General features: G+C 49.9%; 1 protein-coding gene across 2 annotated transcripts in view; it reads left to right on the forward strand.

The window, feature by feature from the left end:
• The window catches only part of OLFM1 (olfactomedin 1), a 34,576-nt gene extending 8,298 nt beyond the window's left edge, over positions 1 to 26,278 (forward strand). The window contains exons 1-6 of one of the 2 annotated variants that reach the window (XM_075055256.1): positions 3,229 to 3,691; positions 5,591 to 5,740; positions 11,206 to 11,361; positions 13,833 to 14,052; positions 21,221 to 21,327; positions 24,522 to 26,278. In XM_075055256.1, the coding sequence (XP_074911357.1) occupies positions 3,542 to 3,691; positions 5,591 to 5,740; positions 11,206 to 11,361; positions 13,833 to 14,052; positions 21,221 to 21,327; positions 24,522 to 25,196 (1,458 nt within the window). In that variant the 5' untranslated portion in view covers positions 3,229 to 3,541 and the 3' untranslated portion in view covers positions 25,197 to 26,278. Of the gene's footprint in view, positions 1 to 3,228; positions 3,692 to 5,590; positions 5,741 to 11,205; positions 11,362 to 13,832; positions 14,053 to 21,220; positions 21,328 to 24,521 lie in introns of those variants that run through there. The other variant, XM_075055257.1, reaches the window with a different exon arrangement.
• Positions 26,279 to 26,484: the final 206 nt, after the last annotated feature.

Raw genomic sequence — 26,484 nt, forward strand, 5'->3', positions numbered from 1 at the left:
AGCCTCTTTTTTTGTCAGGTCTCTGCTTCAGACCACCTGACGTGGGCTCAGCTTGCGTTGCCGTGCCACGGGCAGCCTGATGTGTTGGGGAAGGGCTGTGGCTCTCTGCCAGCTTGGGTTATACCCTACGGGCTCAGGGCCATCCTGCTCCCGGCACAGGTCATTAATGCATGAAGTCACTGAACTTTATGAAAAGGTATGGAAGAACAGGCAAGCTCTTGGTGTCCCTACCTTAACTCCTTTTACCTTACCAGCAAGGAAAAGACTCCCCCAAAACTGCTGCCTTTGGCTAGAGGCAAGAGAAAGAAAGAAAATCACCTGGATTTCTCTCTCCCCCATTATTACACACACAGCCCCTCTTTCAGCTGACATGAAGGGTTTTGCTCCAAGGGAAGTGGAGCAGCTCTGCTGACTGCCAGTGCCCGAGCCCAGCCTCCCCTCCCTGCATAGACCCTCTGTCCCAGGCAGTGGGAAAAGATTCCCAGTAATGGGCCCCCTCCTCAGGAGGGACTTAGGCTGCTGCTCCTCTCTCTGTGCCTTGCTGTCCCCGTCTGCAGAAGCTTTAATCGTTGCAAAGCACTTGAAGGGCATGTGAATGAAATCACCTGTGTGCACTGATAGGAAATGAGTCTTTCTTTAGCCCAGGTGGAATCCAGAGCAAGGCAAAGGAGTGCTTCTTACCCTGCTGAATACTATTTTAAATAATAAAGTATCCATAGGTCTAATTCCCTTTGTATGTGTTTGGAGTAGACAAATATGAGGGATAAACTTTACTCAGAAACTCAGTTTCAAAATGAACATTAAGGTGATTTAAGTGTAGCACTCAAATGTTTTTTATAGTATGAAATCAGATAAGCTATCAGTGTCAGCTGCTACAGTGCTGAGCACAGCATAAGGACCTGCTAGAGCAGAACAGGCTGAACTGGAGTAGAACTGGGAGCTGTGATTTATTCTAAAAGATCAAAGCCATCCAAGGCTTTTGCCTAATCTTCCTACAACCACAGCCCGAAACACCTCCTTGGTGCTGACCTCCTCAGGCACAACACTGCACGACCCGACGGCAGTTTTGCCACGGAGAGGATGCCTGAGCTGGGTGAAGCTGATTCACAGGGTGGAAGTAATTTATGTACTTTGGGATCCCTAAGCAGGGGCGTCCAATTCAGAGGGCAGGAGTGTTTTCTTATTGATTTCAACAGCAGATTGACCTGTCAGCTAGCTGACTTTCCCGGATTAGAGCTGGTCTGGCCCGAGGTGGGGGAAAGGGCAGGGGTGATGTGGTTTGCAGGTGTTGGGAAGCCAGGGAAGGGAATGGCATCTCAGCTGCTGCAGCCTGTGACACGCACCAGCCGTTGCCTTCCAGCTGCCAGCGTCTGATTCTGCTGCCACATTGTCGGAGGGACAGGATCCGACCTGGCATCAGCGCTCGTACTCTAACTCATCTCTTTTTCTCCACCTGGTGGACTTGCTAAGTGTGCTTTCATTTCAGTGCTTTACAGAAACTCCCCCAGCGCTCTCTGCAGAAACAGCTCCGCTTGGCTGTCGCTGGTCCCTGCTCTCTTTGCCCAGACCAGCAGCCAGCTCCTGGGGAGGGGGCTGTAAAACCCAAGACCCCACAGAGCCATGCCATCGGAAGAGCAGCTCTGGAGGTGGCAGGTTTGGGGCTGGGCTGATCGGACTCCAGTGGGAATGTGGTAGCTCCCGCGGGCCAGACAGACTGGGTGTGGTGAGGCCACGGAACAGTTCGGGGTCTCCTGGAGCAGGGCCGTGGTGGCTGCTCCAACATGCTGAGGCTGGTCCTATACCAGCGGAGCGAGGGGTGTCACTTCCATCCTCTGGAGAGGGCCAGGGGATTAATTTCATAATTTGCTTTGCACAGGGTGTTTAAAGGCTCACTTAGGGAAGGATGTGCAAGGAACTGCAGGTCTCTGTTGGTTGGAGACTTTGGTTCTGGAGTCACCAGGACAGTTCTGCAAATGCCTTCAGGAAACCTGAGCTGTGAACAAGCTCCATCTCGCTGCAGACTACACGCCAGGCCTGCACAGACGGGCTGTATGCTGTTTGCAGTGTAAACAGCCCATAGCGTTCCTCGACAGGGTTTGCCTCGGAGCCACACCAGCCGCAGAAAGCCAAGAGTTTTCTCCGACCTCGAGGATGGGATGCTCTAGCAGTGTCTGATGCTGTCCCATCTCTCCCATCCAGGCAGCCCTGCCTGCTGGGAATGGGGTGAGCGTTGGGGCAGGAGCAGGGCTGCCAACTCGAGGGCCGGCAGAGCTGCCGGGGCATTTTGATTTCGCTCAAGCGTACCGGGTCGGAAGGCTGTGGTTGCTGATTGTGGTAAGGGGGCAAGCGGGGATGTGGGGAACCCTCTGACTGCCCACCGCCCGGTAAGACCACACAGTTGGGACCACCAGTTACCTCGTGAAATTGCGCTGGAGCTACGCAGCCCCTGCGCGCCCCGCAGCGGAGAAACGCTGCTCCCGACTCCCCTCGCTGGCAGCAGCTCCCCTTTGTCCCCTGGAGAAGCTCTGTCTCCCGCACGGCCCTTTTTCGCCGCGGCCCCTGCGGCCGTCCGTCCGTCCGTCCGTCCGCCCACCGACCCACCGACCCCCGCACCGCGCCCGGCGGTGCCGCCGTCAGCCAGCAGGGGGCGCCGCAGGGCCGCGCCGCAGCGGGGCCGCGCCGCAGCGGGGGAGCCGCCCCCCGCCCCGTCCCCTGGCCGAGGCTCTTCTCCTCCCTCCCCAATTCTTTTCCGCTCTCCCCAAATCTTTTCGTCTCCTCAAATCTTTTTTCCCCTTTCCCCGATTTTTTTTTCCTCCCTTCCCCAATCTTTTCCCCCTCTCCCTAAACCTTCCTCTCCCTTCCCCAAGCCTTTCCGCCTCTCCCCAAGTCCTTTTCCCCAACTCCCCAAACCTTTTCCCCCTCTCCCCCAATTTTTTCTCCTCTCCCTCCCTCCACTCCCCCTTCCCCAAATCACCCCGGCCCAATTTTTTTTCCCTCCCCCCCAATTCCCCCCCCCCCCAATTTTTTTCCCTCCCCCCCCAATTTTTTTCCCTCCCCCAAATCTCTCCTCCCCTCTCCCCTCCTTCTCCCTCTCGCCCATCCGCAGTCGCTCCGGCTGGCTGGGCGCTCCGCGGCGCTCACGCCCCCCCCCCCCCTTTACCCCCCCCTCTTCCCCGCTCCTCCCTCCCCCCCGCCCCGGTCCCATCCCGCCTCCTGCAGCCCTTTCGTTCCGTTCCGCTCCGGCTGGGGCGCGCCCGGCGGCGGGTGCAGGGAGGTAACCCCGCTCCGGTGATACCGTGCTCCGGTTAAAAAAAAAAAAAAAAAAATATATATATATATATATACCAGTTCCGGCAAGAGGCAAACCGGTTAAAAACCCATCGCCAAGCGCCGGGCAGGGCCGCGGCGGGCCGGCGGCGGACGATGGGCCGGCGGCGAGCGGTGGTGGCGGCGGCCGGGCGGCTGGAGCAGCCCGTCCCCAGCGGTATGGAGCCCGGCGCCGGTACAGAATGAAGGGTGCCTGGCTTCCCCCCCCGCAGACATGTCTGTGCCTTTACTCAAGATTGGAGTCGTCCTCAGCACCATGGCCATGATCACCAACTGGATGTCGCAGACGTTGCCCTCCCTCGTGGGGCTCAACACCACCAAACTCACGGCGGCCACGGGCGGCACCTTGGACCGCAGCACGGGAGTAAGTGCGGTGGGGAAAAAAAGGGGGGGGGGGGGGGGAAAAGTCGCTTGGCTGCCCGGAGCATCCCTGCCTCCGGGGGGCGGCTGCGCCCCGCTCCCCGCCCCGGCCGCCCGGTCCCCTCCTTGCCCGGTTACCCACCCCGTATCCCCGGGAGCTCCTCGGCCGTCTGGCTCCCTCCTTGCTGCAGAAAGCAGAGCCCCGGGGAGAGGCAGGGCCCCCCCCCCCCCCCCCCCGAGATGGTGGGGAGGGTGGGGGGCAGCATCGCTTGCGAGAGGGGTCGGGAAAGGCTGGCGGTGCGGGGAGAAAATCTCTCCTCCCGCAGCTCTCGGGTTTAGGCAGCGCTAGCCCTGAGCAGGGGGCTGGGGGCGAGCCGGGTGTCCCCCCCCCCACCTCCCCATGCCTTCGGCTAAAGGGTGGCAAAGTTTCCCTCGTCGCCGCTTTGCAGTGGCGGGGTGAAGCAGCTCGGGACAGCAGGCGCGAGTCCCGCAAGCTCGCCTTTTGCTTCCCTGCCTTTAATCCGTAGTCGTTAATGGGATGGAAAATGCGGTGGAGGAGTTGCGGTAGGTTTTGGTGGTGCCGTATGTTTCCTGTCCCTGTTTTGCTGGAGGGCTGGTACGGTGCCTGGTCTTGGCACTTTGGAAATGGCTGAGAAAAACAATCCTTCCGTCTGTCTTCCCTTCGCAGGGAAAAAAGGGGCACCTTTCGCCTCCAGGCTGCATGCTTGTGCCTTCTAAAAGAGCAAGGGTATTACAGCTCTGCTGTTTCGAGACAAGTATTTCCTGTAGTGGTTCTGCTGATTGTGAATGAAGATAGGATCTTTTTTTCCATGTTACCAGGGATTATGAGACCCATTTATTATTTTTTTTCCCCCCGGTTGTTTTACCTAGTGAATCAAATTGTTTGTCTGTCTGCCTAGCCTTCTCTCTTAGCGCGTGTCATCTGTCGATGTGGATATTTGCAAGGTTATTTGTAATATATTGAAATAGTAGAAAGAACGTTTCCCTTCTGTTTGGCAACACGGTGGTACCTTCAAAGTGATCGGAGGCTGAATTGTGATTAAATAATGCATTTTGCAAAGTGCTGTGAGATCAAAGGAAAATTAAGATCAGAGAGGTTTGGAGAACACAGGGGGCACGAGGGGGGCTGGGGAATGTGCTGGGTTTGTGACTGGGCTCCCTTTCTGCGGCGTGTCCTGGAAGCTCGGACGGACGCACTGATCGTACCCTCCGGATCGCGCCTCTTCTTCGCCAGCATGGTTCGCAGGGCACGGCACCAGGCTTTCCCTGCCCCGGACCCGCAGCATGTTTGGAGGGAAATGGTTGTCTGGTGAACCTCCCTATGCCCAGGAGAGTCTGGCAGAGGAGGGGGGAAATGTAACTCCCGGTGTCCATTTACTCAGGAGAGCTGATTTTCCTGCTGCCGGATCCAGGAGAGCTCTGCAGAGGCATGTTCATCAATACTCAGCCCTCAGCCAGGACACCGTATCCTCACTGGTAGCTCGGGCACATCCTTCTCACGGTGTCAAGGAGAAGTCAAATGCTTTGTAACGACAGCCGGGCAGTGGGTTCCCCACCCTGATGCGCTCGGTGCCTTACGGCACGCTACAGCCCTCGCTGTTTCGGGGCTTTCCTTGTGCCCATGCTTTCCCACTCACGTTGCCTTCTTGCTTCAGCTCTTGCTCTCCTTTTCAGACCCTTCTTTTATTTGTCCCCAATCCATATTTTTGCATTACAAGTGAATTTTGCCAGCTGGGCCCTCGGAGGAGCCTCCCTCCGCTTCCAGCACAGCTCTAGTATCTGCCACATCCATCCTGCTTCTTCCACTCATCCCCCTTCACCTCCCACACCCCTGCCAGGCCTCCCCCCATTTACTTAACCCATCTTTCCCTGTGTTAATTAGGTGTTGCCAACCAACCCAGAAGAAAGCTGGCAGGTCTACAGCTCTGCCCAGGATAGCGAGGGGCGTTGTATATGCACAGTGGTGGCACCTCAACAGACGATGTGCTCGCGTGATGCCAGGACAAAGCAGCTGAGACAACTATTAGAAAAGGTAATGGTTGACCCCTTCTGGGAAAGGTGGTTTGGTTTGGCATGACATTGGGAGTAAAAAAACGAGCAAGCTGGGCTGAGCCTTGGTTTCCAGGGAAGACAGACCCTTTGGGCCAGCCCTCCCATGCTGTAGTTGTCCCCATGTCTGTAGTGGGGGATAGTCAGCCACAGTCGGGAAGATAAATCTCTTAAATGTTTCTGAGGCACAGAGGAAAAGGGACCGTGGCCTAAGGTCAGCTTAAAACTTCTGAGATCAAAGCAACAATATCGAACCATATTGCTAAAAAAAAAAAAAAGTTGTAATTTAGTCATTTTTTTCATTACGTTAACACAAGCAGTTTCAAAGGATGAGCCTCAACAAGATGAGAGAAGATAGAATTAAAAACCCAGAGCCCATGCATTCCTAGCCAAGCTGATATTAAAAAGGTCGAAAGAACAGTACAAGCTGTCAACATCAAATAGCACAGAAATGACAGTTTAGTGGTTTTCTTTCTAATGTTGACAACCACTTGATTAGTTTTTAATAGTCTGCTGTCCAAAGAGATCAAAGAATCTCATTAGGGAAACATTCCTGATAACAAGAAATTTTTCAGATAATAGATTTTGTTGAAGAAATGCTGTTTCATGTGAAATGCTGCTCTTCTCTTTAAAATATAAGTGGACTCCTGTGCTAGATATGTAATTATCCCTCATGCCCTAATGCTATGTTGGCCTGTGTTGCGCATGGACAAAACAATTTTTATCCTGCTGCTTTCGGGAAGTTGATGTATTAGTCACTCGTAACAATATTAAACCTACGCTTAACTGATTTTCCTATGATGTGATAAGAACAGTAAAGTGAGGCAGGAAACATTTAGCCCTAAAATACTTCTTTGGTATGTCAGAGGCTTCTAAAAATAATCCCACTCAAGCTTTGATTTCTCTAAGCAGTAACAGCAATCGGTCCAACAGCACATTTGTCTAAGCGGCAGCAGGCGTTATATTAGCAGCTGACACGGGCGTCTGAGAGCCATCGTGTTCCCAGAACTGCTCGTATGCATTAAACAAGCAGGATTTGACCTAATGCCCTCTGCTAATGCACAGGCGAGTTGGGCGTACGAGACCTGGGATAACATCAGTTCCCGTGCGGAGGGTGTAAGTGCTCAGTGATTTTTTTCCCTTATGCAGCTCTCCGGCTGCCAATGAATAAAGTGAGGGAGGAGCGGTATTTCAAGGCATGTGTTCTGGGGATATGTTACCTGCCTGCTAATCTGTCTGCATCTCACTCCTACACTAACCTATATGAAAACCCCAAAATAAAGAATAGTCTCTTAGTGCCAGACACCTGATCTTGATGAAGGCTGAAATGATAATCCCTATAGGAAAGTGCAACTGCAGAGAAGAGCTTCCAGCTTCCCAGGAAGGATTTCAAACCTGAAAACTCCTTCCCTCATCTGACATTTTAACTCTAGCTTTGTGATGGGAAAACTTGCAGCTCCTAATTTCTCTCTGCCAGCAGATGAAGAAGCATAATATGTCAAAGAGGTAATTGTGTTTGGATTTTCAAAGGAGGAGACCTGGCAGTAACCTATGGAAATTATAAGGCATTACTTTTATGAGCAAGAAATAAGCTGCATTTGTGTGGGTGTGTATGCGTGTGTACACAAACCAATTGTAGCGTCTTCAGTGAAAATCTCCGCACAGAGGCTTCAGCAGCTGAATGTACTTTGAGGTTCAAAGCTGCCAAGACCCCATCTACCCTCAACACATGGGCACGGGCATATGCGTAGAAACTGTAGTTCATGCTGCTTGCAAGTGAATCCTGGGCACCCCGTCAGTTTAAAGAGCAGGCGTTAAGTGAGGTAAGGTGAGCCAGGTCTGCTTGCCATCGCACAAACTGTTCAGCCCGTGTTTTGACACCGAGGTGTCTGAGCTCATCTTTGGCTGGAGTACACGGAGTCCTTCCAGCCTTATATGTGTCAGGTGCTGAGTCCAGATCTTGGACTGCATCCAACCCGAGACATCACCTAAATCCTGTTCATAAACAGATTATGTTTTATCTTCAAATGGATTTTTATTCATTTTTTTTGGCCCTGTTATCTGGGAGGACTTCCTCCTCTGATGGTTAAACCATTTTTGATTTCCTGCCAATTCTTATTCTTTGCCAGCACTGATTTCCAGATTAAACAGTTCTTTTTGTTCCTTTGATATTCACTCTGAGGTGTATATAGGGAAGACAATGACATCTCTTCTCTGCCTTTCCTTTGCCTTCTACAGACCTTATAAGATGAACTTTTCATGTCCTGGTCCATTGGCTGAGTCCATCTCTCTCCTAATTCTTCCTGTAGACCATGAAAATCTCCCTCAAGGTGCCTCATGCTATTGCTCCACCAGTTTGTCCGGCTACCCAAAGCTAAAGATTCTTCCCAGTTCAAACCCCAAAGATGGGCTTAGAACAGTCCTTTCTGAGCTGGCATGAAAGGCTGATCCACAGGGAAGCTTGAGCAGGGTTTAAACCATGGCTTTGACCATATAAATCTCACTGGGGTCATCAGGCCAATATTGACTCTCCGTTACTCTGGTTTAATTCTGAAACAACGCAATGTCAAACAAGATGACAAGAACAGCACTGGAAGTTTCGTTTGTATCAATTTTCTATTTCAAATGCTGAAATTAACTCTTTTCCCCAAGACAATCGCAGGTATCTCTCTCACAGTAGCTTGATGGAAAATGAGGTTTCATGTTGAGAGCGCATGCTCCACCGATGGAGGCAAAAAGCATTTTAGCTGATGTTTGAAGGTCTCAGTTAATGGATGAAGCTGAGGGAATTTGAGAGACAGTATCCTTGGGTCTTAGTTCATTAGAGCACTTAGGTACATGCTTAAGTTTAAGCTATGAACAGTCTCATTGAGATCTAATCATGTGCCAAAGTACTTTGCTGGATCAAGGGTATGATATGCTAATGAAGGAAAACAAGTAGGTCTTCAGCTGATGAAGCACACGTTACTGTCAGAGATCAGCAATGATGGAGACTGACTTTCTACAAGTCCGGTCAGAATCTTGCCTGGTTGAAAACAATATGGGCAACAACTAGTGAGAGTCTGGACTTGTAAAATACATCCCCGAAATAGCACAGCAGCTAATTTTAGGCGTCTCCATTTAGAGACATGTGAGGAGGCTATTTTCCTCTGCAGTCAAGGGAAAGGCAGACTCCTCCAGAGGTGATTCAGAGCAGAAGCCTGAGCGAGATGCTCTGATTCACTTCCTAGCGGAGTCCGTCTCTCCCTCCCCACCACCCAAGAGGCAGCGTAAGGAGCCCCCATAGCCTCACTCAGCCCCTGCGGGGTCAAATACCGGTGATCGTTACAGAAATGCTCTTTTCTGATTACTGGCAGCTTGGCCTTTAATTGGGGTTAGGCATTAGTGGAATAAATGAGATCAATTTTGTATGATCCTTACAAGTCATTCCTATTCCAACCCATTGGAACAATTCTGCTATGTAGATACAGCTCGACTCAAAGGAGGATAGACTGGATTACCAGAATAAAAATATCTGCAGACTAGACATGCTTGTCTAAGTCTTCCCTTCTGCTGCCTCGGGGTAGCGAGAGGTCTTCAAACTCCTCTGCATGCAGCCCAGGTAAATTAGCACCCAGCCATGTCCGCTGAGAGCTCATGTACCCCGGGGCAGGCATGGCTAAATGGGAGCTCGGGCTGAGCTCAGGTTTGTTCTTTTCCTCTTCAAACCAAGAGGGTCTTGTTCTGCTCTTCCCTGCTCCTCACACCTCCCTGAGCAGGTCCTTTGTGGTAGTCAGGATGGGTGCTGGTTCATTTCTGGCTGATGTGTTGGGACGCAGAGACTGAAAATAGCTTCCCCTTTGCTGAGGAAGACTATTAGGCCCCCGGAGCAGTTGTACTGGTTGTACAAAATGTTTCCTCCCCGTTGGCCTTTGAAATACAGGTCGTCCATACATTTTTAATAGTTCCCTGTAATAGTTTTCTTGTCATCGTGCATGAGCGATGGGCATTTTGATCGCTTCTGAGATGCAGACGTCAAAGTTGGCATTTGACCCATGCTGGTTTCAGCAAGGAGTCTCCGAGACCTGGCTGCGTGCGGGTGTCCCGCCGTCCCCTCGCTCTGTCGCTCGAGGTAAGTCGCAGCAGCCCGGTGCAATTTGCTGGAGGAAATACTGCACTTGCACCGTTCTTTTCCCAACCCGGCCTGTCCGCGCTTGGCTTTGGCGAGGATGGAGACGGGAGCGGAGGTGGCAGCAGGGGCTCTGGGAAGTGTCTCGGAGCGGATCCGCAGAGACGGTGCTGGCTCGCGTCTGGGTTTTGCTCAGACGCCCACAGATGAAGAGACTTGAACCAGGATGCCTTTAATGTGAGGGCCCTGACGCAGCAGCATGCTTGGCTGCCTGATTCATTCTAAACTCGGGCGTCATCCCTACCGATGCCGACAGTCGTAGTTCTGTGGGTAACGCGGCAGTGGCAGGAGCACCAGTCGTGGGCTGAGCCCCGTAATGTACACACCGTGGTGCAAACACAACCGTCCCTGACGCAAAGACCTTAAATTACACCCAGTGCTTAATGCTAAATAGGTGCTTAAGTGCCTGCCTAAGTCAGAGCTTCATTTACCGTCTCCCAGCCTGAAAAATGAGAGAAGGGAATATCTTAATAAATCAGATGGCAGCCAAGCTTCAAAATCAGGTCAGCCTAGCTATTGTTTCCCTCCCCTCCTTACACCTTCAGCTCTTTTTCTCATGAGGAGCCCAGCCAACCTCCTTGCATCATTCCTTTGGCAGGGCCAGATGGGCGCTGCGTGGGGAGCCGTGGGGATGCGGCATCGGTCGGCTCGAAAAGATGCCGACGCGGCACAACCGCCCGAGTGGGGCAGGCACCGGTGGGGCCAGCCGGAGCGGGAGCTCCTGCCGTACTTCCCCGCTTCAGGATGCCCTCACCTGCAGCTGGATTTGTTGAGGCAGATGCTGTATAAACAGTAGGGCTGTTTGGATAATGAAGTTTTTACTAGCTGGGAGTAAAGTTTGCACTTAGGCAATCAGTAAGTGTCACTTGCGTACGCGAAGAAATGGTAATGCGCACCTCAGCAGAAGCATTTCTTAGTCAGACGTGCTTCTGCTCAGCTAAGAGCCTCTCCTCGGGCGACGGCGGGTGCTGCTCCGGCCTCTCAAAGAGGCCATCGTGAGTGATGCATTTTAGCCTTGACTACAACCCTTTTTTTGCATGTGTGATTATTAAATTATTCTCTGCAACGCGGCAGAATAAATGTTTATGAAACCAATTTGAGAGCACGGGGTCATGATACTGTGAGATGCTTTTGATTAACTAGTACCTAATGCATAGGCTGATTACTCTTTAGCTTTGTTGACTGTGTAGGAAAAGGTCAGCGTTCGGCATTGGGATGCGAGTGGGGCTGCCTTGCTGCTGGGGAAGCATCTTCTTAACGAGTCCCTTCTCGTTTGACAGGTGCAAAACATGTCCCAGTCGATAGAGGTGTTGGACAGGCGGACTCAAAGAGACCTACAGTACGTTGAGAAGATGGAAAACCAGATGAGGGGACTGGAATCAAAATTCAAGCAAGTGGAAGAAAGCCACAAGCAGCACCTGGCAAGGCAGTTTAAGGTATGTCTGCTTTCCAAACTGCTAACGAAGCCGTGGCCAGGGATTTAGCGGGGTGCGCACGGGACTGTGGCCCTGGTCCCCGTCAGCTCACGTAGCCGTTGATCCGGTCGTACACGGCGCTGGTGGCCGCCCACCCGTGCAGCTCCCTCCTGCCCAAAGCACGGCCAGATCCAGGTTGCAGCATTGCGTCCTCAGCCGCAATACGTTTTTCTATAGGGTAAAAGCATAAATCTCCACGTTCCCGTACCCATGAACCACACCTGGATTGGGGCACTAGGTTTGGGGCAATAGGGCAGCGTAGGATTGCTCTGTGCAAGGCGGGGGGGTCTGCAGGGAGACCCCGGGGCAGCTGAGGTCAGGACAAAGTGGATTCCTCTCCACGGCAAGGCAGCTCTTCCCCACGCCGTGCCTGGGACCCATTTTTTGGGAAGAGCCAGGAGCTGGGGCTCCGTTACGTTTCTGCAGCCCTTGCAAACCGCAATGGGCTGTCACCAAATTGCTTCCCTCCTTGGGGTGGTTGTAGCAATGGGGCAATCGATCAAACAAATCAACCCCCCCCCCAAAAAAAAAACCAAAAGTACGACTATTGCAGCTGTCCTCGGGCTGGCAAATGGCCCATCTCAAGGATGTGCAAATGTCCAATTTTGAAGTAATGGTGTTGGCAGCAGAGCCAGCACCTTCTGATGGATTATACGTGTTTTGTTCTGGTGTCATACAAATGAGAATTAAAGATATGAGCCTTTTAAATGAAGGTGTCATTGCAAGCAATGGTCAAACTTTCAAGAACTTGATTGAGAACAAATGAATTTCCAAAAAGAGGCTGTCAGCAATATTTGGAATCTTAAATTTTAGTAATGCTTTTCATTAACAGATATAAGAACCAAATTGAGAAGATTTCTAGTGAAATTTGGGGACATTTCTGATCAGCTACCCAGCTGATTCCCATTCTCATTTCCAGGCAGCTGCCCAGCTGGCTGGTGTTTTAAAGGAGAAATTTTTAATTGATGTGTTAAATACTGAAATACCAAGATTACATCATAAAAAGCTGGGAAGAAGGTTCTTAAAGCTTTTCACCAACTCCACCTCCTCCACTCCCCATCTCCAGTTACCACAGGTCCCTAAATTTAGCTCCGCAGCCTGGATGTAAGGACCATCTTTCTGATTTATGCATGAGTTTCTTTTTTTTTTATTCTTTTTTTTTTCCCCCCTCCATTCTGATGAGTTTAATCCTCCCCATTGCCTGCCAGGGAGCTTGCACCGGGAAGTGCAAGTAAATAAGAAAATAAATATATTCCCCACATGCAAACCGCAGGAGGGAAAGCCTCTCGACTTAAATAGGAGGGGATGGGAAGGAAAGAAATGAGGCTGAGAACCAATTTCTGATCCCGTTCACCCCCGAGCTGCTTCAGCAGACAGCCAGATGTCACAGCCCTGAGCGCTGTGAACTTGGCCACTGTGCAATAGTTTAAGCAGCACCAGGTATACTGTGTATACTAACATGCTTCATTAACGGGTAGGTGCATGCATATTTATGTCTACTCATTAGCTGCTGGAGCAAAGCATCTTCAACAAAATGCTGCATACCTTGCCTTTAAACAAGGCCTTCATTTAATTAAAAAAAAAAAAAAGTCTTCGTTTCTGCAAAATAAATTTGATAATGACTTTGATTTTTATGTTCTTTATAGCATGCCTAAAAACAGTAAGGAATTTTTGTCTAATTTGCTGCCAAAGCACCATTTTAAATAACAGCCACAGCATTTTGTTTCTGCTAATGCCAGCATTAAAATGTGAGTGGTTTGGAGCTCTTGTGTTTTTTTTCTCTTTAGTTCCGTAAGAGTATTTGTCTATGAATGGCTATCTATATAAGGCAGGTTAGTGAGCTAGATCCTCAACAGTATTTCATTTTCTTGCTTACAGGGCTAACTTAAAAGCAAGTTTTTTCAATGCTGCAGTGACTGAAGAAGCAGTTCACTCCCATGTAACCATGAAAAGAGGGCCACAGAGCATTTTGCACCATGCATTTATTTTTTTGATTATTTTCCAAATTAGCACCATATCTCACTAAGGAACCTTGAACCACACAACCGAGATCTTCCTTTGCATGCAATTGTAGATGCATTTCATGAATAGTTTGAAACCCTTGTCAATGCATATATATATTATTTTATTTTATTTTTTGGAAAGAAAAAAAAAGAACTCTTTGTGTATGTGATCTGAAGCATGTAACCCTAAGATGTTGCATTCTAAAAATGACAAATAAAGGCCTTTCCCAAATATTTTGGTGTTCTGCAGCCTGTTTAATATGTTCTTTCCAATACATCATTTGGACCAAAATAATAATTAAAATAATTTTAATGATAATAATTGTGGGATATGAACATTGCACTCACGTAGGAAGCAACCAGGTCAAGGCAGAGTGTTGCAGATTTTTGCACGCATAGCACTGAACCAAGCTTATTTTAACCTTGCAGGCGATAAAAGCGAAAATGGAGGAACTTAGGCCTTTGATACCAGTGTTGGAAGAGTACAAAGCCGATGCAAAATTGGTATTGCAGTTTAAAGAGGAGGTCCAGAATCTGACGTCAGTTCTAAACGAACTCCAGGAAGAGATTGGCGCCTATGACTACGAAGAGCTTCAGAACAGAGTGTCAAATCTTGAAGAAAGGCTTCGTGCATGCATGCAAAAATTAGGTAGGCTCAGAACAACATGGTGACACTGGCTAAACACCATCGATGTTAAACCACGCATCCCGTCTGGAGGCAGAGATGCTAGACTGGACATCTCCTTGTGCCTGGCCTGGCTGTAAGAGATGAACTCGCACAGCCGGGTTTGATCCTGTAAATATTTATGCTAGAAGTAACATTAATCTTGGGAGTAGTCCTGCTGAGGATTACTTGCACGACCAATGTTGCTTGTGGCATAAGTGCTTCAGGATCGGGCCCTCGCCTAGGCATGTGACGTTTTGCAGCGTTTGCATAAGTGGACGGTGAAATGCGGGGAAATGCGTGGCCTATTGCGAATAACGCTTATGCAAAGCAAACACATGCGCCCATTTTGCTTATGCATCGATGTCCGACCTTTTCGCTGACTGGACCTGGCACATCAGCAGAGGTCTCCGCGCACCGCTTTAAGTAGCGTGCGCGCGCGCGTGTGCGTGTGCAGGCTGTGACTCGGTTTCCCTTTTTTCCTTTCCTTTCGCATCTTGCAAATCCCCGTTGAGAAGAGCATGATGTAGCTGGTGCGGGTTCGCGGTTTGGTCCGGACTATGCCATGTGCAAGATATAAATCCTCCCCATCTCTCCCGTTCCCTGAGGGAGCCCCTTCCGTCAGGCCAAGTAACCAGCGGTGCTAAAATGCGAGAGATTCATCTGTAATCTCATTCAGAGAGTATTAATTGACTGAAGCCGGTGGGTCCATTGTGGGGAGACAGAGCTGTAGCTAAAGCCAGCGTCCGACCCCAGACCGAGGGTGGAGAAGGGGGGAAGAAGGGCACTGCCTTCCGCAGCTGCAAGAAATCTCCCCACCGTTTGTTGGCCTAGCTCTGTCTTGATTTAATTTCTACTTACATTATTGACTTTCTTGTTAAGCAATTTAGATAATCTAAACACATTAACTGCTCTGCAGTCTATTTTGGTAGCACATATGAAATAACACTCTCAGGTAACTTCATGGAAGATCCGATCTCTTCTGAGCACTTTATATCCTTGGCAAGGTAACGCTTTGTTTCTCTCTTGTCTTTGCTGGTGGGATTGCTTTTGCTTGTTTCTAGATGCCTCCACACTTCTGTAAGCAGCCGCCTCCCCTGTATTTCCCCCTGCATTTCCATCCCGACCTCTGTTTCCTTCTATGTCCCTCATAAGCTACCTCTCACTTGAAATCTCGGAAAGGAAAGCAGATTTCCACCTGGATGCTCAGAGGTATTTGAACTACGACCATGCAGCGAGTCGTGCCCTGCAATACCCCCGGCGAGCTGCCCGGTGGGCAGGTATAACCCCCCTGTCCCCAGCTAAGTGAGAGGGCAGAGCCTGATTTCTCATTTATTAACGAGCGCTGATGTGCCCCGGGTTGGTTCTAGGGGCAGAACAGGGTGAGGCAAGTGATGCCGTCGCTTTCTGCACCGTGTCTGCGGTCCCGCTCCTCGCCCCGTGATGGTCGTGGGGAAGGCAGCAGGGTCGGGGGACGGCAGGGAAGTCCTGACCTTGTCCTTACCCACTTAAATTTCACCCTGAAAGCTTAACGGGGACAGAAGTGATCGAGGTTGTAATGACTTCGTGCTTTCTGTGTTAGCAGTACCTCATACCTGGAGCTTTGTCATGTGGGGACTATACAGACATCTCAGGAATGCCAGTCCTGCAGTAGGTGAGATAAGAAAGGATGGAGAACAGACCCAGGAGTGTCTGGTTGACCAAGGTCACATTAGCAACCCCCCCCGCAGCCCCACACTGCCAGCACAGGGCAGCTCTGCCCTGCAAACGGCTTTTCTTATTTCTCCCCTCCCAAAGGCAGAGGTGGGTGTGATGAGAGGAGATGGTGCCCAAGGAGGGATCCGCTTGCTGCATCCATAGCCTTCAGCCCATCTCTTGAAGATGAGGAGGAGCTACAGGTGATGGGGAGAGGGAACAGCAGCAGGACCAGGGATTTGAATCTGTAGAAGTACTCTCCGAGGATAGTTCTTTAAAGAAAACCATCCTGGACCCCACAACCCCTCTCCAGCCGGTCTCGGCAGAGCTGCCCAGCCCAGGCTGACTCCACCAGAGCCAGGGAAGCTGTGATGATCCTCCTGCAGACCCTGGGCAGACTTTAAGAAGTAACAAAACAAAACAAACAAAAAAAAAAAGATTTTGCTCTTGGACCATTAGCTCCTGCTCTGGACCGTGTCCTGGCTCATTCCATCCCCCTCACGCTCAGCTCCTCCGGCTGGGACATCCCCCGAGGCAGCAGCCCAGGTAAGCCTGACTGAGGCAGCTAGGATGGTGAGCTCTTGCAGGCAACTTTTTCTAGAAATTTTTGGCATTTGTTTGGAATCTTTTTGAGGCTTTATCGGGCTTTTTGGCTGTGCCCCTTCTTTCTCCTCTTGCTCTCTCTGTGACCGTGGGGTCAGGGCAGCTTTTCTGCCTCGGGGCGTTGCAGCACCCGTGGGTGCTCGTGGAGACGGATGCTGAGTCCCGCAAATGTTCGCCCGTGAGGGTTTGCTGCTCACCCAGGAGGGTGATTTATTTGGTCACTTAACAGCAAACAGCACAGATTGAATTTCCAATGTTGTTTATCGCTCCAGCGTGTAAACCAGTGAAAATGGTAGTTAATCGAGTTAAATTCGGATAACAACCTTACAGACACTTTGCTGCCTCACGACGAGGCCCTGTTCGCTGAGGATTGCTGTGTGCTGCAAATTAGCTGCTCAGAGGGATTCATTGATGTTTCAAGTAGCACGTTTTAGCTTAGATTTGCTCCTGCGTGAGCCAGCAATGTTGCTCACCTGGTGTGTGTTCACTTGCTAGAGCTCAGGGTGCAGCTTAGAGTGCCCAGAACAGGATCAGGGAGCTGCTGCAATAAGCACGGGATAAGGGAAGGTCGGGGATGTGCTGGGTTCCTGTCCGGTTCGCCTCTCCCCATCCTCTGGGAAGCACTGATGCTCGACAGTGCAGCAGCATTTTCCTGAGACAAGGTCCTGTTTTGCATTTTGGGTTTCCTAAGCATTATTGATGGATCAATAGTGAAAACACTTCCTGACTCCGGCATGTGTGTGAAGGGAAAAAAAAATCAATAATGGCACGTTCAATCTGTTATTCTGTTTACACTTTTAAAGATCACTATTTATACAGGGATTTTAACGTTTCCATTAATGTTCCTAAGAGGAGCCTTGGAAGAATGGAAAGGTTGTCACTCCTTGATTCGAGGGGGAATTTAACTTGGCTGCGCTCCGCAGGCTCACGTTTGCCTGATAGCACGAGCTTTCCCTGACTCTTGCAAAAAATCCCAGCCCACAATCCTGGCGCAGGGATGGGAACAGAGCCCTGCCCGCCCGTCCCAGATGTTTTGGGGATGGGGGGGCTCCCTGCCAGGTGACAGAGGCAAGGGCAGGGCACGACCCAACCGCTGCTGCCCCATCCCTGCTTCGGAGTTCTGGGACTGGGATGTGGGGGGGATCAGACCTCAGCTTTGTGGGAAACCCCAGCAGGGAAGGTGCTCAGCTGTAACAGCAGCAGCCCAAGCCGAACCACAGAGTCCAGAAGGAGACGGCGCTGATGCCGGTGCCGTGGCTGCCTTGGTGGATAAATTGCTGCTGAGCTGCTAAACATCACTTGTGGGCTGGATCTTAGGAGAAATACGGAGCTGAGGTGTTAGTATCCTGGGAGGATGGTAGCGCTGGTTGTAACTGGGTGGAGGAAAGCGTGTCTTCTCCTGCTGGAAAATTCCTCGTGCGGCTAGAGGAAGGGGCTGTGTGCGTGGACGTGGTGTTTCCTTGCTGCTCTGCTGAGCTGCGGGAGGGCAGGTCGGAGGCAGCTGGCTGGGTCAGCCTGGAGGGTGGCTCGGGAAAAGGCTGATTTGTGCTGTTTTCCAGGAAAGCTGATGCTCACAGGCTTCCCCTGTGTCCTGGACTCATGGATGAGCACCAGGTCATGCTTTCCTGTTGCACATTTGTCCCCGAGTGACTTGAAATGCCCCTAGCATCCCATCCTCCTGCCATACCAATGGGAGAGCAGGTTTGCTGCAAAAGGCTCAGCACCCATGGGTGCTGGGCTGCCCAGGGCAGGGCTCTGCTGGGCAATCAAGCAGCAGCTTTAGGGCAATCGCAGCCAGGGCATAAAAACTCCCCTGTGCAAGTCAGTAGAATCTGGTAGAGGAAGGACTTGGATGCTGGGCATCTCAGGCTCTTGCCCCAGCTCTGCTCCCAACCCACCGCTGCACGCTCAGCTCCTCACCCGCAGAGGAGAGCAGGGCTGAGACTGCCCGGGGCTGCTGGTGGGTGCTTCGAGGCTGTGCAGGCTGCTGCTTTGTGCCGGAGCACGGGGAGATGCAAGAATCCCATCTTGTGAGCTACTGCTCTGATTCAAACTGCGACATGTCCAAGGGAAGCAGTAGAAGACGGAGTCCTCTCTGCTCCCAGTAAAGTAATCTTCCTGCTTTTAATGATCTCTAGCCCTATAGAAAGAGGGAAAAAAAGCTGATGGTGTTCGGAGTGTGGTTTGGGTCTCATTAGGAACGGACAGGTGAATGAGGATCGTAGAGGCTGTAGTTGTCCATCCCTGGGTGGTAAGCCCATGAGAGCTGCAGGGACCTAGCTAACTAGGGGCCTTAAAGGATCCATTTTAAACTTTCCCCCTAGCATATGTGTGCCCATGATAGATTTACAACAAGAAAGAAAACACCTTGCCCTGTGTAAGAGCAACCCTCTTGCATTGCTGAAGAGCTGTTGTGAATGTGCCTCCAGCTAAACGTTTATGAGATGTAGCCTCTGTGCTTGCAAACAACACTAGTTTACCCTTATCAGCTGCTGCTGCTTTTTTTTTTTTACTTTTTTTTTTTTTAATCAATGAGCTTTTATACAACCTTTCTCTCCAGGGAAATGGAAGGAAAGAGATAAAGTGACAGCAATGCAGGGCTTCGATAATAGAAGGCAACATTGAGCAGATCTGTGATTAGAGGAAGGCTGGTCCTCTGCCAGGGGAATTTGCAAGACATTAAGAATTTATTATTTTAACCCATTGCATCCCTTTGTCAATACCTTGCTCTCCTCCTGAGCTGAGAGGTTTTGAATACATCAGACAGGCAGGAGGATAAATTCCCATACATCGTGTCTCAGGGAGGCCAGGAAAGCTCTCAGCTTTCTGGTGGGATCTCTCTTTATCTGCCTGGTGTCTGAAGGCTGTGGGAAGACTGATGGTCCCCCTGGCCATGTCATGCTGGTGCATATCAAGAATAGCTTCAGCTATTTTATGCCCTGGGCTAAGGTGACCCCTTTGCCCGCAGTTCAGAGCTGAGGTAGGTGGATGTGTCCCATGGCCGTGATCAGGAATATAAAGGGGCAGATGAGAACAGGCTAAGGAGAAAGGCAGCTAAGAGATATTGCAGAGTGTACGTACTGGAAACATTCAAGGTCAGGTTGGATGGGGCTTTGAGCAACCTGATCTAGTTGAAAATGTCCCTGCTCCTTGCAGGGGGGGTGGACTAGATGACCTATAACGGTCCCTTCTAACCTAAACCATTCTATGATTCTATGATTCTCCTTGGTAATTTTGAGCAGAAGGACCTTGTCCTGAGCTGGCAGAGCTCTAACCACAGTTCAGCAGCACCTCCACGGGCTCCCACCTGCATCCCTGGCCCTGGGTATCCCCGCTGAGCAGCGGGACCATCCGTACCGCAGTGCAGCTGCAGCTCAGCCTGCAAACCCAGCACCCAGCGCAGCCGCTCCATCCCAGCACCGCCACCTTCCCCTTCCCCAGCCTGCCAGAGGCTTCCACGTCAAAAAGGAGAAGTCAGGAAACACCTTCTGAATTTCAGGTTGTGGCTGTCCCCCTGGTGCCGCTGACCTTAGCTTGTCTTGCTCAGGAGATGCTGCTGCAGGACCAGTTCTACACTGAATGTGTCTGGGTTTTAAATGAGGGCTCCTGCAGCAGCAGACCATCCAACACCAGCCCCCAGTCCCTCCTGCAGCGTCTTCGTCTCTTTGCCTGTCATTCCTTAGTGCCCATATGCTAAAATGCTGGGTTTGCAGGAGACCAGAGTGGCAGCTTTGCTGAAACTTGGGGATATCAGTGGAAATAGGAGCTCAGCGTATGGCTGCACCTTCGATGCTGAGGCTGTAGCATTGCAGGCATCTATTCACAGGCATCTCCAGAGGGGTGCTTGGTTCAGTATCAGGGGACAACCATGGAAGGGAAACAAACTGCCACAGGCAGCCGGCACGGCAAGCTGGAGGAGAGGTGCCGCTGCTTTACCTCGTATTTAGGGCTTAAAAACACAGTGAGGCACTTAGCTGGGCTTGCAAATGTGCTGACATGCCCACTGAATTCAATGGCACGAAATCAACAGTGCGGAGCACCCAGGTACGCTTCAAAACCTGGCTCATAGTGCTGTGCGGGTGCACGTCCCTGTTGTGGTGATGCTGAGTCCAGGCAGGATTCCCAGGGCAGCTCCCGAGGGACCCGAGGGACACCCCACCTTCTGCCTTCCAGCCTGCTGTGTTTGGGTGCCTCTCCTGGAGCTGGCGAAGCCCAGGCTGGCAGAGGAGACAGGAGGAGGCTGGTGAACTCATTAGCGTCTCCTAAGGGTGCAGACACAATAGGGAACAGAGAAGTGGCTGGTAGAAGCTGGTAAATGGTCTTGCAGGGAAGAGATTTATATTGCATATAATTTCCCACCTTTTTTTTTTGTTCTTCTCCTTTGCATAACCTGTAACAAATGCATGTTTCCAGCAGGGCAGGAATAGACATGTTTCTCTTTTTATCTTGGCTGCACCCACTCTATCATAACAGAAATGAGCAGAGCTATTCAGCTAATTTCTCCACCTGGCTGCTCGACCCTGGCTAACTCTTCTCATTTCCTATTCTGTGACATTAGCAGCACGCCTCGTTCAGGAAAGCTTGTTTTCTTGGGGCCGTGTGATAAGGACAATTGTTATTAAGAGGCATGAAACAAACAAAAGCATCCGACAGTTGTTCTTGGCCTAATTACCACTACCTAATTAAAAACAGAGCTGCCCATCAGCGGGGGAGAGCAGTGGGCAGAGCGGTGTGGGTGGTGGCCGGCTCTGGTGCCCATCACTGGGGCTTCGGGGCCGGTTGGCAAAGACCCACCGCCAAAGGAGCCGCGGTGGTGGTCTGACATGGTGCTCACCAGCCTTGCACTCTTTTTCAGCTTGTGGCAAGCTGACGGGAATAAGTGACCCAATCACAATTAAAACCTCGGGGTCCAGGTTCGGCTCGTGGATGACAGACCCTCTCGCTCCCGAAGGAGAGAACAAGGTAAGACCCCGACACCTTCGTGTTCCCACCTCCACCAACACGGCTTTGAAAATTCATTACAGCCGAGCACCGAAGCCCAGGTTGTGCCCTGCGAAACCTGTGGAAGGTCGTAATTCTTCTCACGGGGCTCTGTTGGCCTCATCTGCAGTGGGACGGGGCTGAGGAACCCGCAGGCAGGGAGGATGAGGAGGGGGCTGAGCAGCCCCATGCAGTGGTCCTTTCCCAGAGCAGGTGAAATTCACTGCAGTGATGAGCGTGCGTGGTCTCAGAAGTGTCACCGTGAGGTCTGGGCCCCCCACGGGAGGGAAAAATCAAATATAGGGTTTCTCATCTGGGTTTGGCAGCCAGCAGGAGCTGGAGCCAAGCAGAGGGACCCGTGGTCCCAGGCTGTGCTGCTCTTCTGCTGCCAGTGCCTCCGATAATGTCATCTGACTGCATTTGTCCTCCATCCTCCACCTTCATTGTTGTGAGGAATTAACTGACTGCAGCCAGAGAGAGATTTGTTTTGCTTTGTTTTGGTCTTTTTTTTTTCCATTCAGACCATTCAATTTTGATCCCAAGGAGGTAGGAGGCCAATAACTGGCTGAAAATCAATCCAGGCTTCCCATGACTGATGGAATGGAAAATATCTTGAGTGTTTGCTGAGGATTTGCAGGCAGCAAAACAAAACAAAAACCACAGAGCTTGGCTGCATGGCAATTCCCTCCTGCATGCAGCATCCTTCATCAAAGGATGAAGGCATCAGCCGGGGCTGTATCGGGGCAGCTATTTTGAGAGCTTTGCCCCGTGATCGGCTTTCTGTAGCTAAGAGAGGACAAGGGATGCTCTGGAGGAGCCACCCCCAGGGTGGCTTGTGGATGTGCAGCAATGAAGCACCAGTGACTTGAGATGTCAGGCTCTTTCCCTCCAGCAGCTAGCTGGTTGGCACTGGTTCCCCTATGCGACACCTCCATATTTTACAGTTATTAAACAAAATTTCACCTGTGCCCCCAATAAGATCCTAATGACGAAGTGAGATGGGAAGACTTTACCCACATCATATCTTGCTTTGCTCAAAACTGGGGACAGACTTGTCCCCTTCGGGCTGTGTTTGCTGCATCCCTCGGCACTGATGAGATTTATACATCTGTGAAGGAAGAGTCAGGCCTGTTGCAGCTGAAGCTAGTTGATCAAATGCTAAAGATCTTTCCATGTCTTATGGGAGTTTTGTCTCAAACTAGTATTTTTTAATATTTTTTTTTTACCCATGCCTTTTTCTGCAGTGTATTTTTGTCATGTGAGTAGACAAGTGGTTTTCTCTGGACTGTAGCTCAAGCTTCACAAGCGTGTATGTGTGTATAATATATAAATCTACAGTGAATTTTATTAGAAACACACAATTAAGCGAACTTCATTGGCTGCCTGGCAGAGTGGGAAACTGGGAATGGGGAGAGATGGGCAGTTTATCATATCTGTCTTATGTCACCAAGCCCCAGGCGGTGTTTGGTCGTTCGTGTGGTCATTTGTTCGTGTCATGAAATCATTGAACACAACTGGGGAAAATTGCGAGTCTCGCAGGAGCAGCCCGGCGGCGAGGCAGCAGGTGGATGCTGAGCGCTGGGATTGATGTGTATTGGCAGGAGAAGGTTGCTCAAAGCCAGCCGGTGCGATGAGACATTGCTATCCATCAATCTCTGCTTCTCCAAAGCATGAAACGCCTTTGGGTCCTGCCGCCTTGCAGCCCCAGTGTGATGATATGGGGTTCTGCTCTTCTGGGCTTCTCTTTGTCTCCCTCAAAACTGAGCACAATGCACTGGCATGCATAATTTTTTAATACCAAATAATGAAATGGGAGCAGCAGAGAGACAATCAAGTTTTCTGTTTTGGTTTTTTTTTTTTTTGCGATTTCCCAAGCTGGTTTAGTGGAACACAGGCATTTCATTAAGAGAGGAATGCCCTCCAGTGCCATGTCTGACAGCAGCAGCTCTCCCAGGCTGCAGGCACCTCTTTGCCATGGGCTCAGGGACACACGTGGTTTTTCTCTGGTGTTTTTGCAGCCATCCTCAAGCCCACAGCAGAGGTGTGAAGATCTGAGCCATTTGCCACACGTTCATTCCCCACCTCTGTGGTGTTTCCAGGGAGGTAACGACGGAGGGCTGACGTTCCCTACAAAGTTTTTGCAGACCCCACTTGGCCTTTCAAATCCAGCAGCCAAAAGCAGTTTACATGCACACACCGTGTGTAAATGTTTGTCTGCTCTTCTAAGGGACCCTGGAGACAGCCATATGCAGAGACAATACTATCAGATTTTTCAAGGGGTTTGCAAAAGAAGTTTGCCCTACAACATTACCCAAATCTGCATCCTTAAAGGCTTCCATCTTGCTATTTAATTTACTTTGTCTCCTTCCTAAACAGTTTTTACAGAAAGCGGCTATCTTATTTTTAGGCAGCAACTGCATACAGAATGTCACTCACTGGCTGGATATTTCTGCGTGATATTAACTGCACAGCTTTGTCATTTGCCTCCAAATGGGTTTCATATGACAAATGTCTTTTTTTTTTTAAGGAGTCTAGACAGTGTCCCTAGTGAACGGGCACTTAAATGATGATCTAAAATCTCTCCCCCCTCTACCGATAGCAGGATTTTGATGTCTTTGTCTCTTATATTTTAGCGGCCTTGGTTTCAGCTTTTGATGCAAAAGTGTATGATTTTTAAACCAATATGGACTTTGCCTGAATTTCCTTGACAATGAGCGATTGCATCCATCACTTCTGCATGCCAAATTAATGGAGTTCTGCACAGCAGCTGGTATAATTTACTGAGTGCTACCACGATGGGGCTTACGGGAAGCAAAAGCGGCATCAACATAATAGGCTGGGTTTAGCCAGGGAAAAGATGTTAATTGCCCTCTCGAAGGACGGTGCCAGTCATGCAGCACTCCCAGGGAACCTTTTAAGCTCCCAGGTTCCTGGGGAGATACCAGGTTACCCTCCGGGAAAGCTTTGCTCTTCAGTTGATTTCTTGGCTGATTTTGGGTTCCAAAAATTGGGTTTATTTCTGGGTGTAGGTGGCAGGTGTTGGACACATCATTTTCCAGCGGGTTGGATTCCTTGCTCTGGATTTCGCTCCCAGCTCAGTTTCTAGGGTGATGTGCAAAGGGCTCAGCTGGGTCTTTGCTGTTTTCTAACCCCACGTGTTTCTGTTGCTCGCCCAGGTCTGGTACATGGACAGCTACCACAACAACCGCTTCGTCCGCGAATATAAATCCATGGCAGATTTCATGAATACTGACAATTTTACCTCTCACCGTCTCCCTCACCCGTGGTCAGGCACCGGTCAAGTGGTCTACAATGGCTCTATCTATTTCAATAAATACCAAAGCCACATAATTATCAGGTTTGACTTGAAAACAGAGACCATTCTCAAGACTCGCAGCCTGGATTATGCCGGCTACAACAACATGTACCACTACGCCTGGGGTGGCCACTCGGACATTGACCTCATGGTGGACGAGAACGGGCTGTGGGCCGTCTACGCCACCAACCAGAACGCGGGCAACATCGTCATCAGCAAGTTGGACCCCAACACCCTGCAGAGCCTCCAGACCTGGAACACCAGCTACCCGAAACGCAGCGCCGGGGAGGCCTTCATCATCTGCGGCACGCTCTACGTCACCAACGGCTACTCGGGAGGTACCAAGGTGCACTACGCCTACCAGACCAACGCCTCCACCTACGAGTACATCGACATCCCCTTCCAAAACAAGTACTCGCACATTTCCATGTTGGACTACAACCCCAAGGATCGGGCCCTCTATGCCTGGAACAACGGGCACCAAATACTTTACAATGTCACCCTCTTCCACGTCATCAGGTCTGACGAGTTGTAGTCCATCCTTGTTTAGAAACTGATTTAGAAAAAAAAAGGAAAAAAGGGAGAAACAAATTAAAAAAAAAACAAACAAAAACTAATATCAAGGAAACACACTTTAAATAAGTAAATACATAAACAGCTGCCAAAATTAAGACCAACGTCATGGAGGATTACTCAGCATAAACCTGACAGATCAGCATTACCTCTACATTTCTAGAAGTCTGGCCCTGTGTTATAGACTCACAAATAACCATGTACTTGCAGCTGGAACTGCACTTAAAGAACCACTTAAGTTTGGGGTTTTGTTTTGTTTCTGTTCCGATAGCAAACCTATAGTACATACTAAAGAAGTAAGGCAATGACTGTTGAAAGTTTATCCTTGGGAGACTCGCTCTCTTCTGTGTGTGGGTTGCATGGACATTTTCCCGACGTCACGGTCAGCTGTGATGGATGTGTGATTTGTATTTCTAAGCAGAAAAAGCTGACCCGTGAGGAGCTCTCGCTGTCTGAACAAGACCTATCACAGGTTAGTTTTCTTCGCCTTCCATTGCAGCTACTGTCTCTCAACTGTGTTCTTGTCACTTAGATTAACTGTGCTGAGACCTGAAGTAGCTCATGGATCTGTGTCTTAGTAACTATTAAACACGATGGTTTAAGTATGTATTATGAACAAGTTGTTGTACCCATATTGTTTGAACTTATGTATTCAGCAAATATATTGTATAATGTATGTCTGTTATTTACCAGAGGTGGCAAAACTTTGTATGTCCAGTTTATGCAATGAATGTTGTAAATGCAATGATGTAGTTTGGATTAATAAATGATGGTTTTGTTTCTAAAAAGAAAAAACAGATCAGTGTTCACCCTTATACACAGATAACCAATTTCATGTTGATAATTACAAGAATATTCTCTTACTGTTATACTATCTACAAAGCATTATGGTGGTTGGAAATAGCTTCTGTGGAAATTCTGTGGCATCAGATTCCCATGGGAAGCCCTGTTTATGGAAGTGTGAAGGTCATTAATTTTTTTTAAGAGGAAAACTTTGTACTATCCACAGTTATCTAAGGAACAATAAAAATATTAGGAGACTTCCCTGCTTTGTTTTTTGTCTTCTCTGTACAAGTGACTGACAAGGGGCTGACGGCGGAGTGGGGTTGAGGGGGGAAACAGCGTTTGATATCAGTGCTACAACAGGAGGAAATTGTGTCGTCTGTCGCTTTCGTAGAGTTGGAGACACGGTGCCTCGGACTGCTAAGTGCAGTTGTATCATTTTCCTTCTCAGATGCTTAGAGTGCTTT

Source organism: Buteo buteo, chromosome 23 (genome assembly GCF_964188355.1).
Source record: "Buteo buteo chromosome 23, bButBut1.hap1.1, whole genome shotgun sequence".
NCBI lineage: Eukaryota > Metazoa > Chordata > Aves > Accipitriformes > Accipitridae > Buteo > Buteo buteo.